We start from the raw sequence: 19,227 nt of genomic DNA on the forward strand, positions 1-19,227 counted from the left end.
ACCCCAAGCTCCTATTACACTGTACTAAATAATAACACTAGGAGCAAAAATGAGACAGCCATTTTGCTCATGGGATCTAGAAAGATTTCAATGAGGGTATAATATCTAAGCTAGGTCTGCATATGGTGAGCCTTCCAGGTAGATAATGAAGAGTGTCTAGACAGAAAACACAACATCAGCAAAGTCAGACAGCCTGCAAAGTGTGCAATGGCACTATGGTATAGCTAGCACAGAAGCTGCAAAAAGGGTAGGGTTGGTAATGAGGCTGGAAAGACAGGCAGAAATCAGGTTACTAAAAATCTTATATGCTAGCTTAAGGAACTTCAATTCAATAACAACCAATACTGTCTACTATTACATGCCTACTCTGTGCCAGGCATTGAAGTGTATATGACAATGAACTGGGAACAAACAGTATTTGCCTTCAGTTATGTTTGGTAGTGAAGTGATACGGGTAAATTAAGTAGCCAATTACAATACTCGGCTACCACAGAGCAAAGTAAAGATTTGGGGTTTCTTTTTCCTGTGAGTGCACAAAGGAAAGGCACCTAAATCAACTTGAGGGGAATTACAAATATAATAAAATGTAATATATCAATACTGTGAGAAGGGAGGACAGAAAGTAGTGTATAATTACCACACCTATTGAAGAGGAAATACTGTTAAATCAAGAGAAGTAGTGTAAGACTTTTATATAGAAATATGGCAGTAAATACATACTAAAAGTATTAAAAATTATTTTATCTCTTAAAATATAAGTAATGAGGTAAGTGAGGCAGTGATAGTTATTTCTGTTATAATCTTTTCAGTTCTATTTGACTTTATAAACTTTGTGCATTATTTGATAAAAATTGCAAAAATAGATCACAAGGGGAGAAAAGTTCCTGTAAATGATTCAGTTAGGATTAATAATTCCTAGCTTAAAAAGTAATATCCTAGGACCATGTGCATATTACTCGTATTAAAGGCATCCAGTCATAAAAACAAAATCTGGCAGAATACTGGAGTTTTGCTCCAGCAAGAACACTCTATTGAGTGCACACAGGGATTTTTCTTATAACTAGTGTCGTTCAAGTGTGCCTGGGGGTACCTTCCTCTTAGATCCTAATGTGAGAATGACCAGGGACCTTTTAACAAGGAGGGTACCCTTTTGTTCTCAACCTTTTCCTTATTTAAAACCATTCCCTGTCTCTAGAACTCTGTAAACTCAATATGGAATTAAAAATAAAATTCTCCAAACAAAAATGAAACTAAATTTTATCTTCCTACTCCAATCAACTCTTACCTATCCTAATATGACTTGAAAAATTTACCTGTTCATTGAAAGTTTGACATTATTCTATCTAAAAAGCACAATATAAACAAATGTGTACTAATAAAAGCTTTATCTCAAAAAAAAACCCTAAAAATTGGCTCTGCTTTTAAAAATCAAATTTTCAGAGTAAACTAATCAAATTTGTAAAAATGTATGTGCACAATACAAAGCACACAATATATGCTGAATGAATGAGTAAATATAATTAATATCCTTAAAACTCAATGTTCACTGCCTAACAAGATATCATGTGTATACTAGAAACTAGTATTTATGGAACAGAACTGAAAATCAATAACTGGTATCCAACATAAAATTTTCATTCACTTATTCAACAAATACTTTAAAATCTACTATATTCCTTACATTGCTCAATACCAATTAGGCTATTTTACACACCATGAGGATTTTATTCCAATACTTGCACAGAGTTAAAACCCAAATTACATAATTTATTTTGCAATGCTGCAGATTCATTAAAAACAATGCTATAAGAGAAACTGGAGAAACAGAGGCAAAGTAAAGAACAGAGCATTTAATTCAGACATTATTTATAAGGAATTTACGAATGCTACAGCAGTCTCCCAATGAACTAATTTCCATTAATCATCATGAACAAAAAACTTAATGGAGGGATAGAAGAAAGAAATATAGAGATAGGACAAAAAAATGTTTAACAGATCAAAGAACTTTAAAATCATAACAAGATATATTTATATTAATTTTGTACTTCCCATCTTGTAATATGGGAATCTACGAATTAAGTCTCTATTATTTTTAACACCTTTACAAAGAACTATACAAGTTCTAGAATTTTTTTTTTTTTTTTTTGAGATGGAGTCTTGCTCTGTTGCCCAGGTTGAAGTGCAGTGGCACTATCTCGGCTCACTGCAACCTCTGCCTCCTGGGTTCAAGCAATTCTCCTGTCTCAGCCTCCTAAGTAGCTGGGACTATAGGCGCCTGCCACCACACCCGGCTAGTTTTTCTATTTTTAGTAGAGACAGGGTTTCACCATATTGGTCAGGCTGGTCTTAAACTCCTGACCTCAGCTGATCCACCCACCTTGGCCTTCCAAAGTGCTGGGATTACAGGCATGAGCCACCATGCCCAGCCACAAGTTCTGGAATTTTAAGCCAAAAATATAGTCTATTTCAACACTCAATGGCATTACTCAACAGAGGTGGCTCTACTGCTACAGAATTACATAAATGAGTGTGACCTTCCAAAATAATCACAATTTAAACTTGGAAGGCAACCATGAGATACTAAAAATGAAGGAATATGCCAGTGAACAAAGTTTTAGTTTTCAAAAGAAAATCAGCTTCTTTTCATGACTAGGAAAAACAATTACATTCGTGCATTCCCTTTTGGTTTAGCACCTCAACTATGAAGATGTCCTTTGACTTAAGATTAATTATGCTTTATTATCTTAGCCAAAGATGTTCCCAACTGAATGTATGGATTATACTTAGCTTACTGGTTTGAAACACTTACATAATTCAAAAACATTCTTAATGATTTAATAGCCTCTACTTAAAGTACAAAGTTAACTAAACAAAAACAATACGGTCTGATTGTTATAAGAGTAAATATAGGTGATAATGACCAATTTGTTGATTATTCTTAAATCTGGCTTCTGATTTCTTGTATCTACTAAAATGTAAAGCAAATATTTAGTCCATTATTTTCCTTGCCAGCAAAATAAAAACAAATAGAATAAAGAGCAAAGTTTATTCAATCTTGTGCTACCTTGCACAAAAATAACCATCGTCTCACATTTTATATACATTAGTTGTTCGCAAAGTGCAGTTCAAAGACTGCTGGGGTCCTGAGACCTTTTTAGGGGGACTCTAAGGTCAGAACTATTTTCATAGTAACTCTAAGACATTCTTTTCTCTTTTTTTTACTATGCTGACATTTCCTGATGGCATAAAAACAATGGTGGGTAAAACTGCTTGCACATTTGCACAATTCAAGGCAAATGGCATCGAACCATACCAGTAGTCATTGTCTCTACTGTCCCACACTGGACATAAAAAAGAAAAAAAGCCGGTTTCATTTTAAAAAGTCTTTCATGAAATAGCAAATGTATCCGTTGTACAAGGATAATCTCAACCTTTGAGTTCACTTTTAAAATCCTGTGACAAAATGGAAAGTATGTAAAAGTACTTCTGTGATTGCTTGAGTTGTGAGCTGAATAAACTGCTTTTTAATCTAGAATATATTTTTATTTGAAAGATTAACAAACTCGGTTTATTCAAATTTGGGTATTTGGCAGGCATCTTCTAAAAAAATGAACAAAATGAGTCTTATTTCAAGGAAAATAACAGTATTTGTTGCTAATGATAAAATGCAAGCTTTTAAGTGAAAATTTAAGTTGAAAAACATATCCACCCCATCAGCCTGTGTACCCATATTTAGAAATGTATCAACATCTGAAAGATCTATGTACCTCACTGAACCAGTATTTTCCAAAATAATAATTCATAATGTTATAGAATCATGCATGGGTAAAGGATTCATTCAGAGTATAAAGACAGACCAAAAGATTTTAATATAACAGTGTATAGTAAAGAATTAATCTTACCCAAAGGGAGGTTTGGCTTTTGTTCTCCATAACCCGGAGGGAATTTCTAGGCCCTTGACATGTCCTGCCTAAGAGTGTCTTTGTTTATCTGGGGGCATTAGCCACCAGACAGTCTAACAATGTGACATATGATGGGGGCCTATGACCACACAGTATCTGCTCCACCTCTAGAGGGGCTAGAGACAAAAGGTCAGCCACTTAGGCAGTCAACCATGGAGCCTCAATAAAATCTCTGGTCGAGTCTCAGATGAGCTTCCTGGTTGGCAACACGTCATGCTACTGTCAAACTTCACTGCCAGGGGAGTAATACTGTACATTACAGAGAAAAGACAACTGAAACGTCATGTTTGGAACTTTCCTGGACCCTGCCCTATGCACTTCTTCTGTTGGCTGATTTCAATCAGTATCCCTTACCTGTAATAAACCAAACCATAATGGGTATAACATGATTTGGTGAGTTCTGAGAGTACTAGTGAATTATCAAACCTGAAGTGCTCTAGGGAACCTCCTGAACTCACAGTTGGTATGAGAAGGAAGGACAGTCTTGTAGACTGTGCCCCCTACCTTCACAAGTAGCATATGAAAAGAGAATATCACAATTATCTCAAAAGGCTATAGGAACAGTTCTCCTTTTCCTTCATATTCTTCGACCAAACAATCAAATCACTACGACAGAAGGCAGAAGCAGATATGGGACTGTAGCTGTCTTCTACTAAGTCAAGCATAAGAAACTTTTGCAAAAATGTGAAATATCACTCTTCTAACTACGTTTTTCATTTTGGAAAATATAACTATTTATATAAAAATGTGGGCTTAGCGTGGTGGCTCACGCCTGTAATCCCAGCACTTTGGGAGGCTGGGTTGGGCAAATCACAAGGTCAGGAGTTCAAGATCAGCCTGGCCAACACAGTGAAACCCCGTCTCTAACTAAAAATACAAAAAAAAAAAAAAAAAAAAAAAAGCCAGGCATGGTGGTGGGTGACTGTTATCCCAGCTACTCGGGAGGCTGAGGCAGGAGAATCCCTTGAACCTGGGAGGTGGAAGTTGCGGTGAGCTGAGATCACGCCACTGCACTCCAGCCTGGGCGACAGTGTGAGACTCCGTCTCAATTGAGAAAAAAAAAAAAAATGTGGCCGGGTGGGGTGGCTCAATCCTGTAATTCCAGCACTTTGGGAGGCCAAGACAGGTGGATCACTTGAGGTCAGGAGTTCGATACCAGCCTGGCCAACATTTTGAAACGTCATCTCTGCTAAAAATACAAAAATTAGCCGGGCATGTTGGTGGGCACCTGTAGTCCCAGCTACTCGGGAGGCTGAGGCAGGAAAATCACTTGAACCCAGGAGGCAGAGGTTGCAGTGAGCCCAGATCGTGCCACTGCACTCCAGCCTAGGCAACAGAGTGAGACTCTATCTTAGTTAAAAAAAAAAGAAGTTATTTGTATTAAATAGGTGTATGTTTTTAAAAGTAAATGATAAATATTTAAAAATTTATCTACTTTCATGTATGATTTGGTAAATATCAATAACTATAACTTAAATAAATAAAATCTCTTTGGGGTCTGCAATAATTTTTAAAAATGAAAGAGTCTTAAGACCAAAATATTTGAGAAATGCTCATCTAGAAACTTCAAAAATTGTCAGATAAAGCTCATGAACTATAATATTAACAAAATCTTATTTGAAGTACTTGTATTAATCTAATCAGATATCCAGATTCTCAAAGGAAAACTTACAGAGATGGAAGATTTTTCCTTCCATTTTTTACACAATTAAAGAATGGTCAATATCAACTGAAGAAAAAGCACTGCCTTCAACAAACTATATACATTAAAGATCATTTACAAGTTTTTATTCATTGCAAACATAATTCAAATGCCAATAAATGGCAATTTGAGAACACTGAGACATTTTAAAAGGCAACCTAATCCAGATCAGGTAGTATTTCAGTAACATAACCAATAAATTACAATAACCTCCAACTGAATAGAAACAAACAAAAACAAAATAATTTCAAATGGACTAAAAGCAAGATACACATTCTATTTTTTCTAACTTTTGACCAGAGTCTAAAGTTTCCCTTTTCATCTTTCTCTAGGAACTTTCAAAATGCTTATTTAATAACAACAAAAATCCTTTGACTATTTTAGAAACTAAGCAGGCAGCATAAAATAGTGGTTAAAAGTAAAGAATCTGGTTCAAATCACAACTTCCCTATTTCCTTGGGTAAATTATTCAACTTCTCTAAACCAGTCATTTTCTGGCTTATAAATATCTACACATTGTGGAGTTATGAGTGGGTTAAAGCATGCATGTGATGGATGCACTTAGTGTCTGCTGTAGATTAAGTACTCAAAAAAATAGCTGCCATTATCATTATGTTATTTTTATGAATACATCTTACTTTCAGTTCCTTCTCAAGTCTATCTACTTCAGCTCCTAAAGTATCGATAATATTTTCTCCATGTTTAAGCATAAAGGTCTCTAGTTCTTCAGGAGTTTTCACTTCTTGAATTTCCTATAAAGAAAATGAAAACAGGAAAATAAATTTTTTAAAAACCATAGTGGTACACTGATGACTCCTTAAAAAAAAAAAACCTTATAACAAACACCATTACGTTTAATGAACATTTTTAAAACTTTAAGCCACAGGCAATGGATTACCTATTTCCAAAACAATTCAGATCAAGAAAATTGAGTACAATACTACACAGAGGTAGCACTACAAAATTATTGGGGAATAATAGAGTCAATAAATAGTGTTAGAATAATTATTTTCCTATAAGAAAAAAAATTTAATCCCTATCTCAGACCATTAAAATAGTTGAAATGGATGAAAGACATAAGGGTAAAAAACAAACCACAAAACTACTAGAAGAGAAGATAATATTTTTATGATAATGGGATATGGAAGGATTTTTCATGCAAAAGAATAAAAAGCACAAAGGAAAAGATTACAAATCTGACATTAAAATTAAAAATCATATTAAATCTTTTGTATAACAACAAAAAGAAAAGGAAGCTACAAAGTGGAAAAAAATAATTGCATATATACAAGTAAGAATTAGTATCCAGGATATTAAAAATAAAGAGTTTTCCAGGAGTTTAAGACAAGCCTAGACAAGATGGTGAAACCCCATCTCTACTAAAAATACAAAAATTAGCCGGGTGTGGTGGCGGGCACCTGTAATCCCAGCTACTTGGGAGGCTGAATTGCTTGAACCCGGAAGCAGAGGTTGCAGTGAGCCGAGATCACGCCATTGCCCTCCAGCCTGGGCGACAGAGCAAGAGTCTATCAAAAAATAATAATACAACACAATAAAATAAAGAGCTTTCAAATCTATAAGTGGAATACAAATGAACTTAAAACATGGAAAATCAGGCCAGGTGTGGTGGCTCACGCCCGTAATCCCAGCACTTTGGGAGGCTGAAGCAGGCGGATCACGAGGTCAGGAGATCAAGACCATCCTGACTAACATGGTGAAACCCGTCTCTACTAAAAATACGAAAAATTATCCAGGCGTGGTGGTGGGCACCTGTAGTCCCAGCTACTCGGGAGGCTGAGGCAGCAGAATGGCGTGAACCCGGGAGGCGGAGCTTGCAGTGAGCCGAGATTGGGTCAGGGCACTCCAGCCTGGGCGACAGAGCAAGACTCCGACTCAAAAAATAAATAAATAAAACAAAAATAGAAAGAAAAAATCAGGGAGCAATGTAGAGGAAATCCCACTGGTCAACGAACTTCAATGTTTATTAACCTCAGTGCTCCAAGAAATAAAATTAGAACAAGATACTATTTCACACCTATGAAACTGGCAAAAATTTAGTAACTCTATCAATACAATCGTAAGAATATGAAGCAAGAACTTTGATATGCAATGATGGAAGTTAAATTGACACACTTTGGAAAATAATTTGGTAAGACCTAGGCAAGCTGAAGATAAGTATACCTAATGGCTCACCTTTTTAAAGCTATCTATATATATATACCATACTAAAGAAACTTTCATATATGTGAACAAGGAAACATGTGAGAATACAATCATGGCATTGTTTCTTTCTTTTTTTTTTTTTGATGGAGTCTCGCTCTGTCGCCCAGGCTGGAGTGCACTGGTGCGATCTCAGCTCACTGCAAGCTCTGCCTCCCAGGTTCAAGCGATTCTCCTGCCTCAGCCTGCTCAGTAGCTGGGACTACAGGCATGCACCACCATGCCCAGATAATTTTTGTCTTTTTAGTAGAGACGGTGTTTCACCATGTGGGCCAGGATGGTCTCAATCTCAATCTCTTGACCTTGTGATCCGCCCGCCTCAGCCTCCCAAAGTGCTGGGATTACAGGCGTGAGCCACGGAGCCCGGCCATGGCATTGTTTCTAATAGTAATACAAATGTCTATCAACTGGAGAAAAAATAAATAAATCACAGCATATTCATAGGATGAAATACTCTGTAACAATGAAAAATTGACTAGAGATATATAAATTAACATGGAAGAATCTAAAAAATATGTTGCTATGCAAATTGCAGAGATGCATACAGTAAGGTACCATTTATACCAATTTTTAAACATTCAAAAGTTACACATTATACTAAAAAATGCTGAAAAGTATAAAAATCTGAATGGAAAAGACAAGTACCAGGTTCAGCATAATGTTTAATTCTAGGGACGGAAGAAGAAGAATAAGATCTAGAAAGAGAAAATGGGGGCTTGAACTGTTTTTGCAATGATTTCTTTTTTTAAGACCTTAAGCAAACACACTGCAAGCAAAATGTTAAGATTTGACAGGGGCAAGTGGTAACATCTGTGCTGTTCATTATATTCTCTTTTATAAATTCTCTTTTAAACTATTCTTAATAAAAAATTGATTCTGGAGTCAGGCAGATTTAAATTCATATATGACTCCATCTCTATGGCACTACAATTTCAGGCAAGTTACTTAATTTCTCTGTGTCTCAATTTCTATATATGTTAAAATAAAAATGTTATTTCATTGTTGAAATAACAGGGTAGTTGAGGGTAAATTAGATTTAAAAAGATTAAATGCACATAGCAAGCACTTAGTAGTAAGTTTGTTCTGCTGCTGTCTCCTCTGCACCCCTCCATAGTAAATATAAAGGTCTCTGTTAAGTTTTGGAACCTAAGAAGTTGAGAGCTAAAGTGTCTTCAAGATCTATAAAAAAATTTCATTTTGTTTACCTTAAAAGTATTTTTCTAACTCTCAGTTATGTAAGAAAATGATAAACTTACTTGTAACATTTGGTCAAAATCTTGTTTTTCCAAATATGATCTTGTAACAACTCGCCCATCAAAATCTACTTCTGCCTTAAATCTTACTTTACCTAATCCCAGATCTGTGGCTTTAACATCATGAATTGCCCTGCAATCAATAACAATGCATACAAATTTATTTATACATACATACACATATATACATACTTTAATAGCACAAAGGCTTGAATTATTGGTTTTTTCCCCACTAGTTATGAGAATGGACTAAGACGGCTTCAGAGCATTCACCATTAAGTACCACCTATCATTTTCTAAGGCCTGTCCATTAAACTTTTTTTTGGCATGATATCACACAAAGGTGCAAACTTAACGAGTATTATTTTATGGTAATTTACACATATGAGTTATAAAGCTTGTGTATTAAAAATTCATTAACTCTGCTGGGCGCAGTGGCTCATGCCTGTAATTCCACCACTTTGGGAGACCGAGGCAGGAGGATCACCTGAGGTCAGGAGTTTGAGACCAGCCTGGCCAACAAACTCTGTCTCTACTAAAACTACAAAAATTAGCCAGGCGTGGGGGTGCATGCCTGTAATCCCAGCTACTAGAGAGACTGAGGCAGGAGAATCGCTTGAACCCGGGAGGCAGAGGTTGCAGTGAGCCCAGATTGTGCCACTGCACTCCAGCCTGGGCAACAGAGTGAGACTCTGTCTCAAAAAAATAATAATAAAAATAATAATTATTCTATATATATTCATTAACTCTAAATCACTTTTCTAAAATATCATGTTATCTCATAAGCTTTTGCCCCCATATATCCACTTAACAATTTCCTAAATGCCATATAAAAATTTGTTTTAATTTATAATGGTGTTTTAGAGTACATTAACCAATTGTATGTTCACTAGCTTCTTTAAAAGTCTTCATACAACGCTGTGAAGTTCTCTATTAGAATGAGGTTAATAGTAACTGCCACATGGGACTGATGTGCGGAATAATGAGCTAATACATATATAAAATGTTTAATATAGTACGAACTATAAGGCAGACATTTAATCAATGGCTTTCATAAGTGGATGATAGGGTGACATCTTTATTTTACAGATGATAAAACCATCCCAGAGGGGCATAAGTGACTTGCTCAAGGTAATTCAGCTAGTAAACAGCAGACTAGGACTCCCCAGCCCAGCTCCTCAGATATCCAAGCCCAGTAAGTAGTCTTTGCATCATACCCTTCTGCCTCCCAGACAGGAAAGCAGATACTCAAGCGTAGCTACTTTTCATTCCTCCTGCTCTAACCCTCAGGAGTCAACCTTCCCTAGAAACTGTTGAGAAATTCTCTTCTTTCTACAGTGATCACTGTAAGATCTCTTCTGTACAGCTATAGAAGAAATACCAAACACTCTGAATTCTGAGGACATAGAGATCTACTAGAAAAGCAAGCCTGAGTAAGACTCCAAGTATTCTTAAAACATTAGACCCTAATTTCTGAGCGATCCTGAGCAAGTTACTAAACACTGAGTCCAAAATTTTTTATCCATATAAAGAAGCTATATTTTAATCAACCATCAAGGGTGAAATAAGAATTAATGTTTTAATATTTATAAAGTTACACGTGCTCAAGTTAAAACAAAACTTGTTCAGATTGGCCGCAAGAGGCTGTATCATTTATTCTTTTTTTTATTTCCTCTCGTGGTAACTCACAGAACATATTTATTCTTTTAAAAAATCATTTTTACTTTAGTTTTCACAGAGTATTAATACATTTCATTATTTGGCTGGTATGTAAATAGCAACTAATAAATATATTTAGATATACTTTTTCCTTATGTTCTTACATATAACTAACTACAGACAGATAACTGTTTGGAGGGTTCCCAATGATTAATCCTTGCATCTACACACAAGCCCTTCTGTGATCCCCTCTCCCTGAATGTGGGCTATACCTACCAAATATGGCAAAGATGTCATTTCTAAGATCAGGTGACTCATCTGTGACTTCTGTCTTGTTCACACTCACTCTCTATTGCTTTATCAGCTTACACTCTTTGATTAAGCAAGCTGCCATGCTGAAGAGGCCCATTTGGCAAGGAGGTAAATCTTGCCAGCAATCATGTGAGTAAGGTTGGAAGCAGCCCCTTCCCCAGGGGATGGCTGTAATTCCAGTCAACACCTTGATTACAGTCTATGAGAAACCCTGAAGTCGAAGACCCAGATAAGCTGTGCCCTGACTCCTGACTCACAGAAACTGTAAGATGACAGTATGTTGTTTAAACCCTAAGTTTTGGGCCAATCTGTCACACAACAGTAGGTAACTAATACACTATTTAAAAAATTGTATGAATTTTCTGGATTACTAATGTATTTTTTCCAATAATTGAATCCACAGATTTTCACTCTTCCAGAAAATTTCGAATTTGCTAGTCTTTCAGTTTATAGCTCTTTTTTAGACACTACTTACTAAACAATATATGCAAAATTATAAACATGTATGTACCAACAACAGAACACCAAAATATATGATGCCAAAACCGAGAAGAAATGAAGGGAGAAACAGATAATACAACAACAATAACTAGAGGCTTCAATACTTTCAATAATGGATAGAGGCCGGGCGCAGTGCTCACACCTAGCACTTTGGGAGGCCGAGGCGGGTGGATCACCTGAGGTCAGGAGTTTGAGATCAGCCTGGCCAACATGGCCAGTGATGAAACCTCGTCTCTCAGGAGTTTGAGACCAGCCTGGCCAACATGGCCAGTGGTGAAACCTCATCTCTACTAAAAATACAAAAATTAGCTGGGCATGGTGGCAAGCACCTGTAATCCCAGCTACTTGGGAGGGTGAGGCAGGAGAATCACTTGAACCTGGGAGGCAGAGGTTGCCGTGAGTCAAGATTGTGCCACTGCACTCCAGCCTAGGCAACAAGAACAAAACTCCATCAAAAAAAAAAGGATAGAACAATAGAGCAAGACAATTAGGGAAATTGAAGTCACTATAAACCAATTAAACCTAACAACCATCTACAGAACACTCTATACAACAACAGCAGAATATATATTCTTCTCAAGTGCATATGAATATTATCCAAGACTATATGTAAGGCCATAAAACAAACCTTAGTAAATTTAAAAGGACAGAAATAATAAAAAATATGTTCTTTGACCACAATAGAACAAAATAATAAACCAGTAATGGAAAGAAATCTGTGCAACTCACAACTATGTAAAAATTAAGTAACATATTTTCCTAAATAACTGAAAAGAATAAAAAAAAAAGAAAATACTATTAAATGAATGAAAATGGCACAATATACGGAAATGTATGGAATGCAGAGAAAGCAACACTTAAAGGAAAATTTGTAGCTCTAATTGTCTATTTTAAAAAAGAAGAAACATCAAATTAAAAGCTTAACCTTAAGAAACTGGAAAAAGAGCAAACTAAACCGAAAGCAAGCAGATGAAAAAAATAATAAAGATTAAAGCAGAAATTCATGAAAAAGAAAATAGAAAACAACAGAGAAAGTCAATTAAACCAAAAGCTGGTTCTTTAGAAAGATCAAGAAAATGAACAAACCTTTAGCTAAACTGACAAAAGAGAAGATTCAAATTACAGAAATGAAAGATGAGACATCTGTACCAACACTAAAGAAATAAAATGGATTACAAAGGAATATTATAAATGGCTGTATACCAACAAATTAGGTAAATTAGAAGCAAAAGACAAATTCCTAGAATACAAGCTACTTAAACGAAGTCAAGAAGAAATAGACAATCTGAACAGATCAATAACAAGAGACAGAATTACGAATCAAAAAACTACCCACACAGCAAAGCTCACATCCAGATAGCTGAATTCTACCATTTAAAGAAGCTGACATCAATTATTCACAAACTCTTCCAAAAAAAATAGGAGAGAACATTTCCCAACTCATTCTCTGAAGCCAGTATTATCTTAATACCAAAACGAGACAAAAACATCACAAGGAAAGGATATTAATTTGGATTATCTCACATTATGTTATTAAATCTAATACTGATTTTCAGAATGCTCAACTTCTAATCTGGTTTTTTTTTTTTTTTTTTTTTAAAGAGACAGGGTTTTGCTATGCTGCCCAGGCTATAGTGCGGTAAGTGGCTATTCACAGACATGATCATTGCACACTAGCCTCAAACTCTTGGCCTCAAGTGATCCTCCTGCCTCAGCCTCCCAAGTAACTGGAACTATAGGCGTGTGCCACTGTGCCCATCTCTCAATTTCTAATCTTGTTCCAATGAGATAGTTACTTTTCTAGATTAAACATATAGGGCATAGAATATAAATCTAGTAATCATTAATATGTTTTACTAATTCAGATACACATGTCATTTTTAAAAGATTTAAAGATTTCAAGTATAATACACAAAAAAATCTTATTTTAAAGTTTGAAAAAATATATAACAAGTTAGTAGAAAATTGGGTTTTTAAAGGTTTGTTCTTTCATTTCATTATAAAACCGCAATGCTGCTGGAATTTCACTGAAAAGCACTATTAGAATTCTATATCTCTTCTTCTGATTATCTCCTAAGTCTCCAATCTTTAGTTTTAAAAATTTAAAAGATAAAGATTATGAGAAAAATATTTAAAAATAAGTTAAAACAAAGTCTATTTTCAAAATAAATATAAATTATATTTAATTTGGTAATCATTTTTCAATGAACAAAAATCTTTTTAAATTTGTAATTGCAATGCAAATATAAGGCAACTCTACAGGTTCCATATTAAGTATTTCCACATTAAGAAGACAACTACTTTACAGATTCAATGCCATCCCATCAAGCTACCAATGACTTTCTTAACAATTGGAAAAAACTAAAGTTCATATGGAACCAAAAAAGAGCCCACATTGCCAAGACAATCCTAAGCCAAAAGAACAAAGCTGGAGGCATCACGCTATCTGACTTGAAACTATACTACAAGGCTACAGTAATCAAAACAACATGGTACTGGTACCAAAACAGAGATATAGACCAATGGAACAGAACAGAGACCTCAGAAATAATACCACACATCTACAAACATCTGATCTTTGAAAAACCTGACAAAAACAAGAAATGGGGAAAGGATTCCCTATTTAATAAATGGTGCCGGGAAAACTGGCAAGCCATATGTAGAAAGCTGAAACTAGATCCCTTCCTTACACCTTATACAAAAATTAATTCAAGATGGATTAAAGACTTAAATGTTAGACCTAATACCATAAAAACCCTAGAAAACCTAAGCAATACATTCAGGACATAGGCATGGGCAAGGACTTCATGTCTAAAACACCAAAAGCAACGGCAACAAAAGCCAAAATTGACAAATGGGATCTAATTAAACTAAAGAGCTTCTGCACAGCAAAAGAAACTACCATCAGTGAACAGGCAACCTACAGAATGGGAGAAAATTTTTGCAATCTACTCATCTGACAAAGGGCTAATATCCAGAATCTACAAAGAACTCAAACAAATTTACAAGAAAAAAAACAAACAACTCCATCAAAAAGTGGGCAAAGGATATGAACAGACACTTCTCAAAAGAAGACATTTATGCAGCCAACAGACACATGAAAAAATGCTCATCATCACTTGCCATCAGAGAAATGCAAATCAAAACCACAATGAGATACCATCTCACACCAGTTAGAATGGCAATCATTAAAAAGTCAGGAAACAACAGGTGCTGGAGAAGATGTGGAGAAATAGGAACACTTTTACACTGTTGGTGGGACTATAAACTAGTTCAACCATTGTGGAAGACAGTGTGGCGATTCCTGAAGGATCTAAAACTAGAAATACCATTTGACCCAGCCATCCCATTATGGGGTATATACCCAAAGGATTATAAGTCATGCTGCTATAAAGACACATGCACACATATGTTTACTGTGGCACTATTCACAATAGCAAAGATTTGGAACCAACCCACATGTCCATCAATGATAGACTGGATTAAGAAAATGTGGCGCATATATACCGTGGAATACTATGCAGCCATAAAAAAGGATGAGTTCATGTCCTATGTAGGGATGTGGATGAAGCTGGAAACCATCATTCTCAGCAAACTATCTGAGGACAGAAAACCAAACACCGCATGTTCTCACTCATAAGTGGGAATTGAACAATGAGAACACTTGGACATAGGAAGGGGAACATGACACACTGGGGCCTGTCGTGGGGTCGGGCGAGAGGGATGGCATTGGGGGATATACCTAATGTAAACGACGAGTTAATGGGTGCAGCACACCAACATGGAACATGTATACGTATGTAACAAACCTGCACGATGTGCACATGTACCCTAGAACTTAAAGTATAATAATAAAAAAATAAATAAAAAAAGAAGACAACTACTTTGCAAACTTCTATTCTCATAATATCAACTTACTGTTCCTTATTCTAAAAATTAGAAGTATAGAAAATTTAAAAGGAAACTTACAAGGAGTTTCCTAAGTGTATTCCTTTTTCCTTCCAGGATTATAATTCTGAAAAGTTACAGACTAAAAAGTTCTGAAGACCAGGAATCCAAAACTTCCTCTGGAAGTATTTACAAATGAAGCATTTCTGTTTTTAAACATGTTTTTGTAAGCCTTAACAGGATTACTGGAATAAGGCTGACCTTACTGATGGGTCATTCTCCAGGAGTTCAGTGAGCCGTTGTACTTGTTCTGGCTGGATGGACCGCCCTAAGAGTGCTTCTGTGTTAGTGTAGATGAGGAATGCTGAGACCACACCTAATAAGGTGCCCACACCCAAAGAACCTAGGCTGTCATACAGTGGATTGCCTAAATAAAGCACACACACAAAAAAAATCAGTAAATTAACATTTTCTATTATTTCAGTGAACTTTATAGAGAGCAAAGAACCAGAACCAGAAATCAAGGCACTTGAAATTTATTCCTAATTTCTTTAATTACTTCCTTTAATGACTCCTAATAGTTTTAATATATTTTAATATACTACAAAATGAGGATGCTACAACTTGCTTCCATAAGAGCATTATGTGACATAATTAAGATCTACTTGTACCTGTCATTACATATGTGAAGTTTCTGAGCACACAGACACCAATACAAAAAAATGACATAATGAAGAGTCCATTTCTTTTTTTTTTTTTTTTTTTTTTTTTGAGACGGAGTCTTGCTCTGTGCCCCAGGCTGGAGTGCAGTGGCGCGATCTCGGCTCACTGCAAGCTCCGCCCCCCTGGGTTCACGCCATTCTCCTGCCTCAGCCTCCCGAGTAGCTGGGACTACAGGTGCCCCCCACCTCGCCCGGCTAATTTTCTTGTATTTTTAGTAGAGACGGGGTCATTTCTTTTAGATATATCAGTAGCACTTTTCCTACACCACAGACAAAATAACAGTAAAATCAAAAGCTGAAAGAAACCATTTTCTGTGTCGTCTTCCTACTAATGTTCTGTAAGAGAATTAAGCCCTACAGAAAATAATATGGGTGACTCTCTTCTCATCCAACCAAGGATGATATATAGCTAGTATCATTCTAGATACAAAGGAGAGAACTTAATTCATTATATGCCGTAGGTGCCTCAATGTGGTACTTCTCAAAGTGTGGTTCCTGGACCAGCAGCATCACTTGAAAACTTGGTAGAAAAGCAGATTCTCAGACCTCATTTCAGGCCTCTGAATAAAAAATTCTGGATGTGGGTTTCAGCATTCTGTGTTTCCCCAAGCCCTGTAGGTGATTCTGATTCTAATATTTGCCTTAGGTTGTCAGGGCTTCTCTCCCAGAACCAATGAGAAAGGCTGATTTATCATCTATGAATGTATAAGTAATATTTATATAATAGACACATTTAAAATCTTTATAAATAAATACATTTTAAATCTTTATAATAAATTTTACACATGGCTTTTATGACAAGTCTTTTTATTCCAAAGATGAAATGTCATCAATATATTTAACTCTTTTAATGCTTGACAAAACATATATTTTGCTAAGCTATAACACTAAAAAGCAAACTCGTTTATCCATACTGTTAAAAATGATCCACTTGTAAAACATTATCCATTAGAAGTTTTGTAATTATAGAGTTCGAAATCAAATACTGCTCTTTAGAAATCCAAATGTAAAGTTATTTTTATTAAAATATATACATTCATGTACTCTTACAGAAATCACAGGAATATTAGCTGAAAGAAAGTACCTTTTTAAAGAAAACTTTTATTTCTTGGCATGTTATTTAATTTAATTTGAATAAATTAGCTAATTAAGAAAAATTTAATTCATGTAAAATACATTACATAGTTTTGTAAGTTTGATCTGATTGGTTTCTGTTATGTAAAAGAAAATAAATTATTCAAAGTTGACTTCTGCATCAAGTCACACTTTCCTCAAGCCTAAAATTTCGCTCGTAATTTATGTTCAAAAACAGTCTAAAACTAAATGGTCAACCAGAAAAACAATCAACACTTTTACAAATATTTTGGATCACAATAAACATCAGAGAATGCTGGTTTGGTCTTAAAATGCACACTCAGAATGAGAAAGAAGTATTCATATTTCAGACTATTTGAAGAAACCCTGCAGAATTGTGGAAGCTTGTCACTTAAAATTATTTTAAATATGTAAGGACAAATAGAGAAGAATGGAAGACGTTCCTTTCCAAGAGAATTCCAACTTCATAAATTGAGTCTTTTCATGCTAAATGGTTCTTTGTTTTAGAAAATAAAAATAAAATAGAATTTCTGTCTTTTCATTTACCTGTACTGTATTGGCCCTCAAAACACTTAATTAGCTACCAAAATGAGGACAGAACCAACTTAAAGAAATAGGAAGGCAACAGTAGTTATTATTGGCATTAAGGGTAGAAAAAGACAAATGAACAAGAGCCACAATATATGGTGAGTCTTCATTTATGTTGTCAATAGTTTCTTAGAACTGCGACTTTATAGGGAACAACATATAACAAAACCAATTTTACCATAAACTAACCAATATAAACAACAGTTAAGGTCTGGTGGGGTGCAGTGGCTCACGCCTGTAATCCCAACACTTTGGAAGGCCAAGGTGGGAGGATCACCCGAGGTCGGGAGTTTCAGATCAGCCTGACCAATATGGAGAAAACCCGTCTCTACTAAAAATACAAAACTAGCTGGGTGTGGTGGCGCATGCCTGTAATCCTAGCTACTCAGGAGGCTGAGGCAGGAGAATCGCTTCAACCTGGGAGGTGGAGGTTGCAGTGAGCCGAGATTGCGCCATTGCACTCCAGCCTGGGCAACAAGAGCAAAATTCCGTCTCAAAAAAAAAAAAAAAGAGTTAAGTTCCTATGGCATATTTCTGGTCACAAAAACATCACTCAACTTCTAAGACCCAAAACATGTCTAATATTGAACACCAAAATAAATGTGGGCTATACGTACATTTTTAAAAATTAATGAAAACTATGTAAAATAAGTATTTACCCAATTTTTGGTGAATCAGTGAGTATCGGCAATAGTGGTCGTGGTGGGTTAAATCAAAGAATAAAGTTTGCAAAGTGAAAATTGTAAGGAACACCTATTACCACCACATAATTCAAAAATAAACAACCACAAACATGTGGGCTTGCTGAGCGCTTTCATACATCAGTTATTGTCCTGTATCTGTCTGATTATCACCCACTTGAGCCTATCCTAGCAGCTCAGGACACAAGAAGGAACCAGACCTGGCCAGGATGCCATCCCATGGCAGGCCACACTTAAACACACCCCCACACTCACTCAGAATGGGACTATTTAGACACCCCAATTCACTGACCATGCACAGCATTGTGATGTGGGAGGTAGTCAGAGTGCCTTTACCACGCAGGTAAAGGGAGAATGAGCAAACTCCACAGAGATGGTGGCCCCAGTTAGGAATTGTTATTTTTCGCAACAACGTTATAACAAAATCAAGTTGAACAAAACAATGTTATTTTAGGATCTATGTATATTTGTTTGGAACTTTAGAGTTCATTAAAACTTATCTTTTCTTAATAAACCTATGAGGTTACCAAGGCAAATATTATCCACACTTTTATAGGTAAATAAAAAGTTCACAGTGATTGCACAATTTTTAAAGTCACAGCTAGAAAGACTTACAGCATTACA

The 19,227-nt window shown here is 35.7% G+C and overlaps 1 protein-coding gene across 1 annotated transcript in view; it reads right to left on the minus strand.

Moving 5' to 3' along the window:
• LOC105487707 (solute carrier family 30 member 9) overlaps nucleotides 1-19,227 on the minus strand; it is a 105,748-nt gene that overhangs the window by 2,255 nt on the left and 84,266 nt on the right. The window contains exons 15-17 of the mRNA XM_011751251.2: nucleotides 15,759-15,924; nucleotides 9,141-9,270; nucleotides 6,303-6,416 (exon numbers count right to left, since the gene is read on the minus strand). Of these exons, the coding sequence (XP_011749553.1) occupies nucleotides 6,303-6,416; nucleotides 9,141-9,270; nucleotides 15,759-15,924 (410 nt within the window). The remainder of the gene's footprint in view (nucleotides 1-6,302; nucleotides 6,417-9,140; nucleotides 9,271-15,758; nucleotides 15,925-19,227) is intronic.

Source organism: Macaca nemestrina, chromosome 3, assembly GCF_043159975.1.
Source record: "Macaca nemestrina isolate mMacNem1 chromosome 3, mMacNem.hap1, whole genome shotgun sequence".
NCBI classification, from domain to species: Eukaryota; Metazoa; Chordata; class Mammalia; order Primates; family Cercopithecidae; genus Macaca; species Macaca nemestrina.